At 40.1% G+C, this 19,558-nt stretch overlaps 1 protein-coding gene across 2 annotated transcripts in view; it reads right to left on the reverse strand.

Annotated features, from left to right (window-relative positions):
• The window catches only part of TNFRSF19 (TNF receptor superfamily member 19), an 80,907-nt gene that overhangs the window by 9,313 nt on the left and 52,036 nt on the right, over nt 1-19,558 (reverse strand). For both annotated transcript variants that reach the window (XM_025874858.2, XM_073894777.1), the window contains exons 6-7: nt 3,806-3,970; nt 3,231-3,356 (exon numbers count right to left, since the gene is read on the reverse strand). In XM_025874858.2, the coding sequence (XP_025730643.1) occupies nt 3,231-3,356; nt 3,806-3,970 (291 nt within the window). The remainder of the gene's footprint in view (nt 1-3,230; nt 3,357-3,805; nt 3,971-19,558) is intronic.

The following is a 19,558-nucleotide window of genomic DNA, read 5'->3' on the forward strand; positions in this document are numbered from 1 at the left end:
CCCCCCCACACACACCTCACACACACACACCCCCACACACCCCACACACACATGTACACACACCACACACACCACACACACACCACACATACCACGCACACACAGAGTTACTACTGTTTTCCTGCCAGGAATGGAACATAAGGAATAACTAGAGGTGTGCACACATATTTACAAACCATTGTGTTCATTGAGGCAGCATCAATTTTCGGTTACAAAAATAACACAAGGGTACTGAAGAAAAAAAATTTTAAAAAGAGAGGGATTAAGATAAGAAATTTAAAAATAAATATTACCCAACCGTATAAACTGGAAATGAACGCTGTCAACATTTGGTGAACTCTCTACATACATACATATATAATTCTGATTCTACACATACACACACTAAAGCATACAAAGATAAAGACACACATCTAGAGAGAGAAAAAGATGTGAAAAAATTGTATATTTACATATACATGTATGTTTGTGTATCCAAAGTTTGCACGAGAAATGATCTCCTCACTCTTATAAAAGGAAAAAATATGGTGAAATTTTCCTTTTTAAAAATGAGTGTTAAACACTGACATGCAATTGCCAACCAGGACAGATACCCGCACACCTTCGCCCAGATCTCTCTCAGCACAGGGCCCACGTTGTGCTCGCTGTGTGAATATACGCTGCCGTGAGCTCGGGGAACTCACCCGGATCCACGGCCATTCAACTCGGCAAGCCCATGTCATGCTCACCGCAAGATGTTTCAAAATTATTTCAAAGCAAAAGACACTGCCTTTCCTTTTAGAAATGGCTGGTTCTAGGGCTCAAGCAGCCAAAGTGCAAGATGAGCCTGGAACTTTTTTTGTGTGCCAGAGATGAAGAAAGTGCTAAAGAATAATCAGGACATTTCAAAATGACACATGAGCCAACGTGAAGGGACCTGAACTGGCCCAACCTAGGAAAACATGAGCACCAAGATAAATGATGATGGCAAAGGAGTAGAGGCTGTGGAAAAGGGTCCATGAGTCTGCACTAATTCAAGTAAGTAAATAAATGGGGAAGAAGTTCTTTCTTACTGTAGGAAGCCAACTAATAAATGTGGAGAAAATGATGGAACTACAAAACAAGCATTTGTAACCATCGTAGTAATGACTAATTCAGAGGATACGAAACCCTTGGGCGAAAGTCTGGAGAGTAACAGGATATTTACACAGTCTCAAAGAGTCTCCTGCAAAATATTTATTAATTACAAAGAGAACAACAATCATGTTACAGCAGAGAAACCTGGCAGGTGCCACCTTAACGAAAGGACCCAAATTGACCTGACCAGGAAAGGGACAGCTGTACACGCTGTGCCTCCTCATGTGGGACACTGGGAAGGACACAGCATCACCCCTGCAGGATTTCTGTTTCTAGTCATACAGAAACATCAGACAAACCCAAACTGAGGGTCACTCTACAAAATTACTGGCCTGTGCCTGTCAACAATAATAATGTCACGAAACACAAAGAAAGATTAAGGACCTGTGCCAGATAAAAATAAGGTAGAGATTTGACAACTAAATGCAACAGTGTTATCCGGGATTTTCTTTCACTATAAATTTTGGGACAATTCAGAAAACCTGAATGTGCTCTGTAGATTACACAATAAGCTTTGATTTAATGCTGATTTTCTGATTTTAATAACTGTGCTGTTCTGTAAGAGGATGTTCTTGTTCTTAGGAAACAAACACCGTAGTATTAAGGGGTAAAGAGATATCATCTCTGCAACTGATTTTTAAGTGGACATGAAAAAATGTGTATGAATACACATATCTCTACCGTACTTAGAAAAATGATAAAGCAGATGTGGAAATGAGATAAAATGTTAATTGGGGGGGATCTGGGTGAAGAGGGTGTGAGAATTCTTTGTGCTATTCTGTCAACATTTTTGTAAGTCTTAAATGATGTCAAAGTAAAAAGTTCGAAGAACAAAGGCACTGCCATGAAGTAGGAAACCACGTAAGTGGTAAGCTATACGGAACCTGGGCAGGAGCGGGCAAATTCTTTCCAGGCTCAGAGTGCTGTTCTGTTAAGGGGACATGCACCAAGGCCATCTGCCCATTTAAGCCTTCTTTTCAGACAGAAGTTAAGAAGAGGCAGATTTTGCCCAATGCTGCATTTTACCACATCCGAGTTCATGTCTCAGGAAATGATTCCTGCTCCCTCTGAGCCTAGTGTACCAGTTCAGGGTCTGGGAACCCCAGTGCTGGGGGTGTTTTGAGGATCACTCAGTTATTGTCCATACTGTCTAGAAGTCTATTCCCTATGTAGGCAAAGGCAAAAATAGATCCACACACACCACAGAAGGTCCTATATTTTGTTCCCGACCCATTCCTAAAACAGAAGACAGTAACGAGCAGTAGCAAAATCAGTCTGCTGAAAACTTCTTACTCCACATATGGAACGTCAGATCAGAAAACGAAATCCTGTAATTTCTTAGTAGGAAAGACTGCACCGTTCCAGGAATGTCAGTCAATCTAAGTGGGAAACACTCAGCTTAAAGAGTGGCTCTAAAGAGACAAAATGGTGCTGTGAGCATTGCTTCAAAGGTGCTCTGAGAACGCGAAGCCAGGAGGGCAGGGGCTGTCTAGAAAGGGCACTGCCATCCAGTTTTGCTTTGCAGAGTGGGGGCCGAGAGGGAAGTATAAGTGTGGGAGCCTTGTGTTGAGGAATACAAATAAGTGGCAGAGAAAGTAGTATTATCTTTGCCCGTTTTTTGCCCTGGTGAGAAACCAATTTCCATTTGCATGACTTCCCTAAACTTCCTTTTCTGTGAGTAGTCCCCCGGGCAGTTGAAGTTGGTGGAAACCCCTGCCATAGTTCTCCCTCCTGCTCTTCTTTAAGAAACCCAAAAAGACATTAAGAAGACCCATCAAAGTTCAGCCTGAATCCACCGGACAAGACAGGAAACACGCTCCTACTCTACAAAAGGATGATCTTGTTTTCAATCAGTGGACCCAAAACAATAAAGGCAAACTTGCTTTAAAAAGTTGCTGACAATCCTAGAATTTTAATGAGATCCTTCTTTTCTTTTTAATACTTAAGAGGCTCAAAACACCCAAACCATCAGGGGACAGAGAATCATGTAACAAGATCAGCTTTAACTGGAAAACCAAGCGGAGCAACCGAGCTGTGGGGCCAACAGGGACAATTCTTTGCAGTGTCTGTGTCCCTGGGATTCCCCTAATGGCCCCTTGCCGGGCTGCACTTACCGCAGGTCTGGGCTGAGTCCTGATGGCACTGACAACATGCTCTGGGAGCAGATTCATTGAGCTGAGGTCTGTCAAAACATGACAGTTCAGAACCGTTGTACTGAATGTCTTGTGCTCTCAGAGACCCTACAAGGGGCGAGAATTCTGTCAGTGAAGACCATTGCCTCTATAAAAGAGCCCATGACCACCATAACACAGACAGGTACCCTTCTAGCTCTTAATATTTCTGAAGAAAAAGATGGCTATCATTCACATTTAAAAATATGTCTTCTTACGTGGAGAAACAACTAGGAATGAATTTGTTAAAGCTCAAACTATAGAGTACTTCAGTTGCCAGAACTTGGAAGGATTTTCACTTTTGCCTAGTGGCATGGGACACTGCTGCCTTTTCAATGTCCTTATAAAGCAGTGCCTCTGGGGGACCAGGGGACTGTGAGCTGCGTTTCCAGGTGTGCTCTGTCCCTTTAATAGCTCCTGACTGTGGTCTCAGTCAAGGCCTCGTGGAACCTTCGGTGACAATGATAATAAACACGCTTCACCCAAATGCTAAGAAACAGAAAGAGCTCAACACTCACAGCTGGGTTTTTTCTCCATAAACTGCCTCTTACAGTAGATGACACAGAGGATGAGCAGGGCCAACAGGACGGTGGCCAGGGCGCTGCAAATTACGGCCGCCAGGGCTGTGTCCCGTGGGCTGGAGGCCGTGGACGGGATCTTCACGAGGTTGACCTTGCTGGTACCTGCAAAACGCAGGAATGGAGTCAGCAGGCTCTCAACAACCCAGGAGACTCGGACGCTTACCCCCATCTTGGTGGCCGCCTTTATTGATGGCCTTCATGTGATGGAAGAAAGACCCCAGGAGATAAGAGGAGCCTTCTTCAAGAAGGCTCAGTGCTCCCTCCTCTTAGAATATTTCTTTAATACCCCAAGGTGTGTGGATGTGCCCCTCCTCCTCTCCCACAGCACTGTGGGCACGCAACTCTCAACACACGGCGTTGCCAGGATGTGCTTTTAGGCCGGCTAGAGCAGAGCTGTTGGCAAGATGGAATTCCTCATTCTCTGTCTCCCAGTGCTTGACACAGCATTTGGCGCATCGTAGGTATGTAATATTTGCAATTTAATGGGAATTAGACTACGTACATTTCAAGCACACTGAATTAAGGAATGCTTCTGGGGGCAACTTTAGGGAAAAATATGGCGTGGGATCATTCACAACCTAATGGTAACTCCCAGTTTCTGAGACAGTAAGCATTTTTTAATGCCTGGCTGCTGAAGACTGAACAACGGTCTAAGTTCTAGAGAAAAAACCGAATAGTGTTGCTATTCTGTTACAGGGCAGCCCAGTAACGTGTTCAAGTGTCAAGAAAGACATTCTCTTCTAGAGGGAGGTAGTGTGTCATTGTTGAGGGCTAAGAGTCTGGAATCTCACTGCCTGGGTTAATCTCTGGATGTGTAACCCTGAGCAATTAATCTCTTGGAGTCTCACACGCACCTCTGTTCTACGGAGGTAGGGAGAGGGCCGGTCTCACCTGGCTGTTAAAAAAAAAATGAAATCATGTTTTATCAGATAGAGCATGTAGAACAGCCCCTTGCTCAGTGCTCTAGAATCATTAGCTATTGGTTGCTATTACTATTCATGATGATAATAATTAGCACTTAACTTTTTTAGGGTACTGGGAAGAATGAACTCATTTAGGTCAGAAACTATATTCAGGGCAGTCACTTCAGAACATACTAACTAACCTGAAAAGGATTTGAGAGAGCTTGAACCCTAAAGAGAGGGGCAGTTATGCTTTCTCTTCTTCTGGGTACCTGCCCCCCCTCCCCCCCCAGGCGAGGTGGGCCCTCATCCTCCCCCTCGGATGCTCTCAGATCCTGAGCGCCACTCAGTGGGAGCTCCCCCTACCCCGAGGCTGAGGGTTACTCCAGACCACTGTGGCCTGAGAGAAGCGTAACATGTGCCCCTCATGTAATTTTAAGTTGTCTAGAAGCCATGTTAAAAAAAGAAAAATAAAGAGGAAAAATTAATCTATTTTACCTAACCTAACAGATCTCAAAATATATTATGTATTCATGTATTCAATATGAAAATTATTAATGACATATTTGACATCCTCTATTTTGTACAAAAATTTCAAAGTCCAATGTGATTTCACATTGACAGCACCATCTCCTTTTGGACTAAGCACATTTCAGGCGCCTGTTAGCCACATGTGGCTCATGGCTATCATACGGACATAACAACTCGAGACATTAAATGTTTGTATCTATATTTGTGCAGTGTGAGTCCTAAACACAAGCCAACTAATCAGCTGGTACCCTTCTTCTTGTCCCTGGCTACATATCCCCCCAACCCTGTAAGACTGATTTCCACTGTAAGATACTTGAGGCTAGAACCAGAGAAAAACTTCTGGGTTAGTAATATTGAATCACAAAAATATGATAGCAGGAGTGATCATCTGGGAACATCAAGTCTTGGTACTTCTAGGCTCAGTGATTCTGGGGCCACACTGATAAAAGTTTCTAACTGCCACCCAGAAGGCACCTAAGCTATATGCCTTGGGCTTGGATGATTAGGAATCATAATCCAATCATACATTTTAAAGGATATTTGTTCATAAACATGTTTAATATTCATAAAAATAGTTACCACTTATAGCTATGTAGACATCCTATAATCATCAAGCAGCACATGCTGAAGTTCATCATACAGCAAGTTAAACAAATTGCATCCCTGACCTAATAGAGATTAAATCCAAATCTGAAACAGCCTCTATCAGTGGACAAATTCACAAGAGGATGTATGAACACAGGCCCAGCTGTACAAACACTGACAAATCAATAACCGAAGAGGAATTTATATCCTGTGCAAGGGAAATAGTTGACTACACCGCAGGGTAAGGGATCTGGGAGATGTAACTCTTATTTCTTTGGACCAAATGGTGCAGCTGTGGAAAACTGCCACCTCGCTTATGTTTGTGAGAAAGGTGGTTGACTTCAGAGCAAGATCAGCTGAAAACTCTTCATCAAGTAACCCAGCTCCACACAATGCTCTGCTTTAGCAAGAGCTGTCGTCAGAATGAAACAAAGTACATGATTTGCGCTGAAGACCTCAAAGTTCTTAACGCTATTGTAACTATCAAGTTAAGCTCATCAATTCACATAGTATTGGATATTCAGGAAAACCCTACTAAGAATTGGGACTTCGGGTTAAAGTAGAGTCACAATTAGAATCCTTTAAGTTCTTCTTGAACTTCTTTGAAAGTATATTAGTCATCTTACTTACCTTCATATGAAAGGAAATGTTTCTGCTTTATAAACATGCTAAAATGCACCCGATGAGGATTTTGAGTCTGGTGGTTTGTGATTCAGCATTTATTTTCCCCAAACTAATCGTAGAAGTATAGGAATCATAGGAATAAATACCTTTCCATGGTAGGGTACTAATATTGTAATCTCAATGATATTGAGTTGCCATAATAACATCGATTTTTTTTAAAAAGTGCAACTCAGTAAGCCCCTTCTCTATACATTTCCATGGAAGTAGCATCTGAAGATGAACAAGAAAAATACAGTAGTTTCACCTCTCAACGTTTGACACCTGCATAAGAAAAGGTGTCTTTTTAACTCAGACACCCTCTCAGAGAGGTCTCCATGGGAAGCAGGGCTCTGGAAACCACATTCTGGATTTTTTGTTTATATGTACAAGTTTATGACAACAGTTACAGCAAACAATCTGTTTTATAGGAAACGGGCTCATCATTTTTAGGTCATCACATACAACAATGCAGACATTTACGTGGACGTACGCTATGAGAGATAGGGCTGCCTATCTTTGGATTTAAGAACAACCCTAGAAACTCATTCACTTAAGTTTCTGCTAAAAGCCTGTTTCCTTTCTGATTTTGATCAAATCTTTTTGATTTGAGTAGTAAAAAAAGCAGGGCGGGGGGAGGAGGAGGTTGGTGTCAATTATATGAAGTGGCTTCTACTCTGTTAAGTTCTGGTTAATTGAGGTGTTGCTGAGAATTTCTCAGAAAAAGATTTATCTAGTACAAACTAAAAAGTATTGTTTTGCTGACCTGTGACCGCTGCAATGATACTGAGATTAAAGATTCTTTCCACCCACATGCCTCAACTGAATTCCCTGTCCATTGCTGACCGAGTATATTGAATGCCTGCAAGGAATTTTACTCATACCTTATTAGGATTCTGATAGGACTTCTGAAGAACTGGGAACAGGAATGTCCACAGTCTTCGGAAAGTTTTAACTTTTCTGGAATACAAAGGCATCTCTTACCCTAACTAAGTTATTAAATTCCACTATAATCTTAGCACTACCCTCTGGCATAGTTACTTCAGAGGGAGAACTGTTTTCTTAGCTTAAATTTTATATTACATTAGATAAGTGCAATGTTATATTATACATTTCCTTAGGAGTTCAGCTCAGCGGAACAATCACATACTGAGGATCTACTGTGAATAAGACATCCTATGAGGCATTAAGTAGTCGAATGAGAATCTGAATAGACAAAGAAGAGAAAAGAGAGGTGGCCAACGAAGTCTGGCAAGTGTTTTTTTATACAAGTTCACTTTTACCCTCTTTGGAATGTGACCAAGGTGCAAAATATCCTAATTGCAGAGATACTCTATATCTCACCCCCTAAGCAGCTTCAGAATGTAGCTGGAGAGACACATATAGTGGAGAGACCTGTGTTACTGGACTCTGACGAGTCATGGAAAAGTCTTTAGAAGAGGGACCCCGGAGAAGCTGCAAATTAGGAACTCAATGCGCAGGCTTGACCTTGACCGAAATGGGCTTCACTAGACGCCTGGACACTGCTCACATACCTCCAGGGATTTCACTCCCTTTACAAGCCGGCAGAGCTGTGAGAATGCGCTGATGGCCCTCATTGTATAAACAGGGAAACCAAGACTTTGGGTAGTTTGCTCAAAGTCTATACAGCAAAGTGAGAGTGCTCGAGACCTGAAACCAGTGGACTGCACTGGCCCGTGGGTGCACGTAGCTTGTAAGTGAGTAAAACTTTCTGCCAGGGGAAGATGAACAAAATGTGGTCGTGTCTACGTGCAGGCCATGCTCATTTCTGCAGGGAAAAACCAGCCAGACCACGGAGAGATCAGGGACTTTCTGTACAGCAGACCATCCGGGCGTTCATGAAGCCAGTTCCGCACAAGGGCACCTGCCCTGGGAGAGTACTTCAGGGCCCCTCGGCCTCAGCGTGGATGTTGGTGTAGCACCTGGCGGCGGGCACATGGAGCAATGCCTTGAGCGTCACTGAGGCGGGGAGGAGAGGCATGTTTACGAAGGCGACTGAGCCTGGGACAGGTGGGAAGCATCACGCTCCCACGTGCGCTCTGCGAGGTTTCATTGGTAATTCCATAGCTCTGCTTCCTACTGATCTCCCTATGTGTTTATCCATGTCAACTTCCTAGCAGGCTGTTTAAAAACCCGCTAAACAGAAGATCCTTCTTGCCAGCATATCCTCCTGACAAAGGGAGGGCTGGCTTGGGAGGAAGGAAACTGATCTCCCAATTCTAGCTCTCACTACTTTCCACCCTGGTCACGGACAAGACTTTCCCCCTCTCTGAAGCTTGGCTTCCTCATAGACAAGATTAAGTAGTGGCTCATCATGCAGACACACCAAGAGCCACCAACAGTGAGGCTGAGGGCTCAGGGAAAGTGTCTATTGGGCCAGATGAGCTCCTATGGAGCTAGCTGCCAGGCACACTGGGACACGTTGGTTATTAAGAAAGTCTCGTGATCTATCTGTAGCCTGGCTGATTTCTTCCTAGAGAAATGACCATGACCTTCACATTAAAGAATAAGTAGAAATTTTTATTTCCAGTCTGAGCTGTTTCCCTTAACTCTAGATTCATCTATCCAACAGCCTATTGAACATCTCCACTTGGATGGGGATATGCATCTTAAACTCAAAAATGAGTCCAAAAGATGACCTCTTACAACCTCTGACAACCCCGACCTCCTCGCTTCTTTCCGCAATCCCTCCCTCCCCACAGACCTCTCCTGCCCATCACTGTCTGTCGGCAAGGCTCATCCCAGGCTGCAGATTGTTCCTTCAGCTGCCCTTCTGCAAATATCATCCTCTTAGCGAGGCTTCTCCACCAAACTCTTTTAAAGCTACAGTATCTCACCAGGGCTTCCTACCCCCTTCCCTGCTGGCTTTTCCTTCCTGCCATCCTGCACTTTATGTGTTTAACTTGTTTGGTTCATTGTCATTCTCCCCTCTGGTGGGGGCAAAAGAACGCAACCCGCTGGGCTTGTGTTTAAGCTGAGCCCAGCCAGAGGCCATATTTTCCAGCCTCCTTTGCAGCTAGGCATGGTGATATGTCGAAATCAGACTCAACAGGGAATGGGAGGGATGGACAGAAATGACGTGTACAGTATCTGTCATCTCCAATTTAGGGACAAATTGCTTGGCCCAGCCCTCCCCTTCACTGTGGGCTGCAAGCAGGATATGGCTGGATTATGGCCAGTCCTGATCCTATAGATGAGGAAGATATCCAAAGACTGGCAAAGTGCCCTGGAGCAAGCTGCTGGCCTCTGAATGATATTCTGCAGTGGACCCGCTCCACCATGTTGGCCTGCAGAATGCAGAGAGGAACATCTGTCTTACTTAAGTGGCCATATTTTGGGGTCTTCTTGTAACAGCAACTTAGCATTTACCCTAATCAATTTCACCTCAGCTTCAGCTTCCATAAGGGCAGGGATTGTTTCAGTTTTGTCGACTACCAGAGTGACAACACCTACAAGTATTCTTGGCACATAGTTGGTGGCCATATGTATTTGATCAATGATGGGGTGAATGAATGTGAAAGAAAATGGAAAACTTGAAGTATCCAAAGGTTTATTTAACGGGGACCTCTCTAATTAATAAGGTGAGATTCTGCCAACAATGTTTGCCTCATATGCTTCCACTCTTGGCTACATAGTTGGTGATAGTGCAGATGGAAACAGCTGGTGGCAAATAATAGTTCCACTGGCATGCTCTTTATGTGATGTTAATGTGACCACAGGTGGAAGAGCAAGGGTTGCTCGGATTTATCAATACACAAACCTTGAGGATTATATATAACCACAGAATGAATATGAAACAAAAACTTCACCTTCTCTAGCCAATTTTAATTAGCACTCCATGGACTCACCACAAAGGGATCTTATTTTATTTATTATATACCAAATGTAATCTTACTTAATAATGCAGACATTGTGATGACTAATTTATAGTGAATGACCAAAGAGGTTAGAAAAGGGGAGGACCTTCGGGAGGCCAACCACATCTTTCAGCGAAAGCCGCTTTCGAGTCAGTTTTGGAAACTGGTTACTAGCTAAATTGGATAAAGGTGATGATTAAGCATTCCTATCATTTTATCAAACCAGGCATACTAATCTTACATTTTTATTGAGCATCTCCCCCTAAAACTATGTAGAAGTATGGGGAAAATGCCATGAGCATCTAGAGAACTGTTAATGACAGGAACCCATAATTATTTTTTGGAGACAGTTACCTACACTATCACACCATCACACCATCACAGTTTCCATATGCCTATGCCAACACCTACAGAGGGCCAGCCCCTTACTTACTCACTTTTGAAATGTCATAACAGTCCTTTACAGTGAGGGTTTTGTCCATGAAGAAGGCTGTACATACATACATATTTTTTTCATTTCAAACAAATATTGGGTGGTTGGATCTAGATTTGAGCCTGGTTTGTCTGACTCTAAAACTTATGGTTCTTTTGTTTGTTTGTTTTTTGTGGGGTTTTTTTTTTTTTGTAAATTACATTATGCTTTTTCCAACCATGTAGAGCAAAAAATTTACTATAGTGTGAAGGATTCTTGGCTGAAATTTTGCACAGACCAGTAAATTCTAAGTAATCAGCTAACATATCCAATATAACTTGACCTAATATTTTTTTAAGATTTTATCTATGTATTTGAGAGGGAGAGAGATAGTGAGAGAGCGCATGAGCAGGGGGGCGGGGGAGAGGGAGAAGCAGGCTCCCCGCTGAGCAGGGAGCCTGATGCGATGAGGGGCTCAATCCCAGGACCCTGAAATCATGACCTGAGCCTAAGGCAGACGCTTAACCCACTGAGCGCCCCAGGCGCCCCTAACATGACCTAATTTAAAAACACAAATCTAGCTTCACAAATTCAAACTGTCTTATCCCCAAGATTAAAGAGGCTATTGTATTTTTTTGCAGGGAAAAATAATGTATGGCCTTTTTAAACATTATTTTTAAGGTCTCTATGATATAATTAAATGAGTATCAAATAAATATAGTAGGGAAGAACAAGTTGTAAGCGAACTATGCTTTCTAAGCTTCCATTTTTAAGATTTCAATGATGCCTTGTGTTTTCATCAGAGAGTTTAGCATATGCAAATAATACATCAGGTTTCCGGCCCTATGACATGTCACTCCAACAGAATGGGAAGTGTGAGCATTGATGACCATGTTCTGGCACATGCAATTCAATTAACAACTAGTTCTGAAATATAAACATACAATTTAGACATTTCCTAATAATTTTCACTGAAATATTATCTTTGACTTTTTCACTTGTTTCAAGTAAACTATAATTCGATCCATTCCTTTCTGTGCTCTTCCACCACCACCAATAAAAATCCCATGTCAAATAAAGGTTTAACAAAATAAAACCCAATGAATCTATTTCTAGTAATGCTCTTTAATAAAAAAAAATATTAACAAAGAGCTCTTTGCAATGTTAACTGAGGGCAAGGATACAGTTCTGGAGTGTAAGCTTTATCTTGTTAATCTAAACTGGCTAAACAAAAATATCTATCTTAACACTCAACATATGAATTCCAGATGTACCACAAAACAGTCTGTCACCAAACAAAATAGTTGGATTTTTTTTAATCCACTTTATACCAAGCATTCTGACACTGGATAAATGTAAAGAGTGAACCTTCATCATTTATTTTTTTTTCATTTTAGACTTTGGTCTTAGAACTATGTGGTTTGTTTTTTAGTAGCTGATAGAAATATTATTCCAAAATGAGCTTTTTCTGTGTGTTCCCATATATATTTAAACTGGACTGATTTTTTTTATTGTGGTAAAATATATATAACATAACATAACATTTACCACTAGTGACATTGAGTATATTCATGATGTTGTGCAACCATCACCACTAATTCTAGAACATTTTCATCACCTCAAAAGGAAACTCCATACCCATTAGGCAATCAATCACCATTCTCCTTTCTCTCCACTTCCTGGCAAGCACTAATCTGCTTTCTGTGGATTTGTCTGTTCTGCATATTTCACATAAATGGAATCACACAATATTATGTGGCCTTTTGTGTCTGGCTTCTATCACTTAGCATGTTTTCAAGGCTCAACCATTTTGTAGCATGTATAGGAACTGCATTCCTTTTATGGCTGAATAACATTCCATGGTTTGGATATACCACTTTTGTTTATCCATTCTTCAGCTGATGGACATTTGGTGTGTCTCCACTTTTTGGCTATTGTGAATAATGCTGCTATGAGGATTCACATATAAGCTTTTCCCATATATTCTAAAACTTTTCACAAATATATATTGTTTCACATGCTATCAAAAGACACATTATTATTATACTAAAACATGAAGTTAATTAATAATTCAGGAAATGAAAGTATTTCCCGAGCAAGAACTAAGAGGAGAGTGGAGGAAGATGATGTTGGAGAAGCTGGTCAGGGTCAGTTCATGTAGGGATTTAGAAACTGTAGTGAGGAGTTTGGATTCTATTCTAAGAATAATAGGATATAGTCAACAATAGCAGAATACACATTCTCAAGGGCACATGGAATATTATCCACGATAGACCATATGTGATGTCACAAAACAAGTGCCAATAAATTTTTAAAAATTGAAATCATGCAAAATACCTTTTCTAATCACAATGGAATGAAACTAGAAATCAGTAACAGAAAAAAAACTGGGAAATTCACAAATATGAAGAAATTCAACAATATACTCTTAAATAATCAATGGGTCAAGGAAGAAATTGCAAAGGATATTAGAAAATCCTTTCAGATGAATGAAAACAAAACCACAACATAACAAAAGCTACAGGATGCAGCAAAAGTGATGCTTAGAGGAAAATTTATAGCAGTAAATGTCTACATTGAAAAAGAAGATCTAAAGTGAATAACTTAAACTTCAGCTTTCAAAGACATTAGAAAAAGAAGAGTAAATTAAACCAAAAGCTAGATGGAAGGAATTAATAAGCATTAGAGCAGAGATAAACGAAATAGAGAATAGAAAAAATAATAGAATCAACAAGACCAAGAGTTGATTCTTTGAAAAGATCAACAAAATTGACAAAACCTCAGACTGACTAAAGATATAAATTATTAAAATCAGAAATGAAAGAGAGTACATTGCTACTGACTTTACAGAAATAAAAAGGATTATAAGAGAATACCATGAACATCTGTACACCAACACACTGGATAAACCAGAATGAAATGGACAATTCTTAGAAATATACAAACCAACAAAAACAAAACAGAGGAAATAGAAAATCAGAAAAGACCTATTAGAAGTAAGGAGATAGACTCAGTCATCAAAAACCTCCCAGCAAAGAAAAGCCCAGGACCTGATGGCCCCACTGAATTTTACGAATATATATATGGAGGGGCAGAGAGAGAAGGAGAAGCAGGCTCCCCACTGAACAGGGAACCAGACGTGGGGCTCGACCCCAGGACCCTGGGATCATGACCTGAGCCAAACGCAGACGCTTAACCGACTGAGCCACCTAGGTGCCCCAAATTCTACCAATATTTAAAGAAGAATTCACATCACTCCTTCTCAAACTCTTCCAAAAAAAATGAAGAGAGAACACCTCCAACCTTTCTAGGAGGCCAGCATTACCCTGATACTATTTAGCTAGATAAAGGCACTCCAAAGAAAGAAAACTACAGATCAAGCGCCCTTATAAAGATAGACATGAAACCCTCAACAAAATAGTAGCAAATCAAATTCAGTAGCATGTTAAAGGGTTACATACCATGACCAGGTGGGATTTATCCCAGGAAGGCACTGATGATTAATCATACAAAAATCAATCAATATAATACACAGTAATGAATGAAAGGGAGAAAAATACACATGATCATCTAAATTTTACACTGAAAAAGCACTTGACAAAATCCAACACCCTTTCATGATAAAAATACTGAATAAATTAGGAAGACAAAGGAACTTCCTCAACATGATAAAGGTCATATATGAAAAACCCACAGCCAACATCATATTCAATGGTAAAAGACTGAACACTTTTCCCCTAACATCAGGAAGAACACAACGATATCTGCTTTTACCACTCTATTCAACATAGTAGTAGAAGTCCTTGCCAGAGTAGTTAGGCAAGGAAAAGAAATAAAAGGCATCCAAATTTAAAAGGAAGAAACAAAACTTTCCTTGTTCACAGATGATTTGATCTTATGCATAGAAATCCCTAAAGATTCCACAAAAGAACTATTAGAACTAAAATCCAAAAAAGAAATTAAGAAAATAATCCCATTTATAATACCAAAAAGATTAAAATACTTAAGAATAAATCTAACTAAGGAGGTTTTTACCTTGTACACTGGAAATTGCAAAACATTGTTGAAAGACAGAAGACCAAAGTAAATGGGAAAGACAGCCCATGTTCATAGATTAGAGTACTTAATATTGTTAACAATATAACCCAAAGTGACACACATAAGGTGCCTGGCTGGCTCAGTCAGTAGAGAAAGCAACTCTTGATCTCAGGGTTGTGAGTTCAAGCCCCACATTGGGCACAGAGCTTACTTAAAAAAAAAAAGTCCAGATTTAAACCAAAAAATCCATTAAAAAAATAATAAAGTGATAGCATAACTCAGTGCAATCTCTGTAAAATACCAATGGCTTTTTTTTTAAGGAATGAAAAAAATCCTAAAATTCATATTAAATTTCAAGGAACCCTAAATAGCCAAAACAATCTTGAAAAAGAACAAAGTTGGAGGACTCACACTTCCCAAATACCAAACTTGCTATAAATTCTATAGTAATCAGAAAAGTATGGTACTGACACAGGGATAGACATACAGACCAATGGGGTATGATTATGTGGATTCAGAAATAAACCCATACAACTATGGTCAACTGATTTTTGACAAGGGTACCAAGACCTTTCAATAGGGGAAAGAACAGTCTTTTCAACAAATGGTGGTGGGAAAACTGGATATCCACATGTAAAAGAATGAAGTTAGATACTATCTCAATCATATTAAAAGATTAATAAATGAATCAAAGACCTAAATTTAAGAGTGAAAGCTATAAAATTCTTAGAAGAAAACAAGGGAAAATCTTCATGACCTTGGATTTGGCAATGGTTCCTTAAATATATAGCAAAAACACAGGTGACAAAAGAAAAAATAGATAAATTGGGCTTCTTCAAAATCAAAAACTTTTGTGCTTCAAAGGACATTGACAACCCATGAAATGTGAGAAAATATTTGCAAGCTATATATCTGAGAAATGTTTAATATTCATAATATATAAAGAATTCATAAATATTCGTAATGTGTAAAGAACTCCTACAACCCAACAACAAAAAGGCAAGCAATGCAAAATGGGCAAAGTACTTAAACAGACATTTCTCCAAAGAAGGTATACAAATGGCCAATAAGCACGAGAAAACATACTCAACATCACTGGTCAACAGGGAATGCAAATAAAAACTACAATGAGTTACGACTTCACACCTACTAGGATGATGATGATGAAGATGATGATAAACAGAAATAAGTATTAGTAAAGATGTGCATTGCTAGTGGGAATGTAAGTGATACAGCTACTGGAGGATAGAGTCTGGCAGTTCCTCCAAAAGTTAAACATTGAATTACTGTACAACCCAGCACTTTTACTCCTAGGTCCATACTCAAAAGAATAGAAAACAGGGACTCAAACAGATATGTCTATGCCAATGTCCATAGCAGTATTATTCACAATGGCTGAAAGATGGAAACAACCCAATCATCTATCAACAGATGATTGGATAACACACATGTGGTATACACACAAAATGGAATGAAATGAAGATATGAAATGAAAATTTGATACATGCTATGGCATAAACAAATCTTGAAAACATTATGCTAAGTGAAATAAGCCAGACACAAAAGGGCAAATATTGATATAATTCCTCTTACATGAAATATCTAGAATAGGTAAGTTGATGGAGTCAGAAAGCAGATCAGACATTACAAAGGGCGGAGATGGGAGGAGAACAGGGAGATATCGCTTGATTGGCAGAGTTTCTGTTTGGAGTGATGAAGAGTTATGGAAGTAGATGGTGGTGAGGGTTGCACGACATTGTGGATTGTAGTTAATGCCACTGAATTGTGCATTTACAAATGGCAAGTTTTATCACCATAAGGAAAGAAGAACAAGAAATGATTGGAGGGTTTTTGGTGTGGAAGGTGATAAGATCTAACTCACACTTTAGAAAGATGACCGCCTGCAGAGGGAAAGAGAGAAGGACATCTGGTGGGAAGGACTGCAGTGGTTCAGATGATGATAATGATGGCTCGAGTTAAGTTATAACCAGGAAGATGTTGTCGACTGTCTATATTTGAGAAATACTTGTTGTAAGAGCAACTGGATATACTGAAAGTGAGTTAGACTCAAGGCAAGAAGGAATCAAGAATGATGCCTAGGTTTCCGTAAACCACAGGACAAATTATGGTGCCATTTATTATTTTTTGGGAGAGTGAAAACTTGAGGGATGGTTGGGGGGGTGGGGAGCTAAGGAATAAAAAATTCTGTTTTGAAATGTTAAGTTTGAGATACCTATTATCTATCCATGTGGAGCTGCTGAGTTGGCAGGTGGCTATACAAGCAAGGCAGAAGAGAGATAGTAACTGGAGATACAAATTTGAAAATCATGAGTGCACAGATAATACCCAAAGCCAAAGGACTGTTAAGAGCCCCTCAGTGTATAATGTCAATAAAAATCAAGGACTTAGCAAAGAAGCCAGATACACTCTGAAATTAGGAAATCTGATGGAAGAGGAGGAGCTAGCCTGTGAGATCAGAAGAAAATGAGCAGGAATGGTGTCAAGGTAGCCTGGAAAAGATGCATTTCAAGAAGGAAGCAGTAAACCAGAGTTTAATGGGATGAATTCTGATTCTTAAATAACTAGGCTACATCATGATATTTTATTTTAGGGACTAATTATAGAAAGCAAATTTTAATATTCTGGCAGAAAGTTATTTTTTTAAAGATTTATTTATTTATTTGACAGAGAGAGACACAGTGAGAGAGGGAACACAAGCAGGGGGAGTGGGAGAGGGAGAAGCAGGCTCTCTGTGGAGCAGGGAGCCCGATGTGGGACTCGACCCCAGGACCTTGGGACCATGACCTGAGCCGAAGGCAGACGCTTAACGACTGAGCCACCCAGGCGCCCTGGCAGAAAGTTAAATAGGTTTGTGATTTAAAAAAAAAAAATTAGTGACCTTGACCATTGTAGCCACTGAAAAAATTTATAGTTGGATGAATTTTTGAATTAAGATGAAACCAAAATGTGATTTAAAAATATGATGTCACAAAGTAAAATTATAGGAGCAAAGCTCAGTGGAAGTTTTTTTTTCTTTTTTAAATTTGATTTTATTATGTTATGTTAATCACCATACATCATTAGTTTTTGATGTGGTGATCCACGGTTCATTGTTTGCACATGACACCCAGTGCTCCATGCAGTATGTGCCCTCCTCAATATCCATCACCGGGATATCCGTCCCCCACTCTTGTCCCTTCTAAAACCCTCAGTTTGTTTCTCAGAGTCCATAGTCTCTCATGGTTCATCTCTCCCTCCAAATTCCCCCCCTTCATTTTTCCCTTCCTTCTCCTAAGGTCCTCCATGTTATTCCTTATGTTCCACAAATAAGTGAAACCATATGATAATTGACTTTCTCTACTTGACTTATTTGACTTAGCATAATCTAATAAATAGCAATCACGACTTAAGCAAGATCCCATTACTTATGCAAGATTATTTAAATTTAAAAAGTATCATTTTTCAAATGAATGATAGAAGGATCAGACCAGGATCTGCATCTTTTCCCTAAGGAATTGTTCTGACTTTACCTGTGAAGCATCACCCAAATATCTATATTTTTAGCTTGACATCTGCTTACCAGGATCTGAGACTAGTGAACACTGGACAGAGTATCATCCCGCACCTGTATCTAGGACAGTCGATTGTGTGCACATAGAACCAAAAGTTCATCATGTCAGGCCAGTTTCAAACATGCTCCGAGTGCTGAGTTTCCAAGGTAGTGCCCTAAATGTTTTTAGTGATTTTCTTTTTTGAACTAAGAGCACATCAAAAATAGCACAGCTTTGCAAGCCCCTTTCCTTTGTTGAGCCATGTTGTAACTAACATCTATTAATAAATACAGAACTTTTGAGCCTGATTCCTTCTCGTAACTTCCCTTCAAGGCACCACACTAATTACCAGTTTTTTTGTAATTTAAATGCAAGTGAATGAAGGCAGAGTCCCAAAGTGGCCTCAAGCCTGCTTTCTTTTAATACTAATAGAGATGATTCACAACTATGGCTGTATTATAAACAGGACGCAGTCCTAAGAAGTAAGCTTTTATATCTTTATTTCCCACCTGGCCAAGTTGTATCTAAGGGCCACCGAATGTAAAGAAAGTGGATTGTGACAGCCGAAAAGATATCCCTGGAACCAAAAAAAAAAAAATCTATCTGTATGAAATCTAGTATACTGTAATGGCACTGACAGGCACTCTAATTGTGGCGTTATGGGATGGAGGCTATTCTGTTATTGAGAGCAGTGCAGAGCAGGTGACCCTGAGAGCTTCTATGAAGGATCTCTGAGCCGTCTCTTCATCGGCCAGCTCTGACTGAATCAATTTCTGTCTTCCTCTGGGCTGCCTGCCCATCACTGTTTTATTGCCATCAACAGCCTGTTACCATGTTTGTTGGGAGGAAACCATGAAGAAAATGTGAAATGCCCTTCTTGGAGGAGCAGGGAGGGAGGGGGGAAATATATCCATTCTTAAATTCAAAGCACTAAGGAGTGTCCTTCATGTTTACGTTTAATGTCATATTCTTGTAAGAAGTCATTTAAACAGTAATTTCCCTTAGATTATCAACAAACATTACTCTCTGTTGCAAGACACTTAAAAATATAAGTCAATCAGAGAAAGACATGTATCATATGACCTCACTGATATGAGGAATTCTTAATCTCAGGAAACAAACTGAGTGTTGCG

Source organism: Callorhinus ursinus, unplaced genomic scaffold (genome assembly GCF_003265705.2).
Source record: "Callorhinus ursinus isolate GAN/ISIS: 27379988/994484 unplaced genomic scaffold, GSC_fseal_2.0 scaffold7, whole genome shotgun sequence".
Taxonomy (NCBI): domain Eukaryota; kingdom Metazoa; phylum Chordata; class Mammalia; order Carnivora; family Otariidae; genus Callorhinus; species Callorhinus ursinus.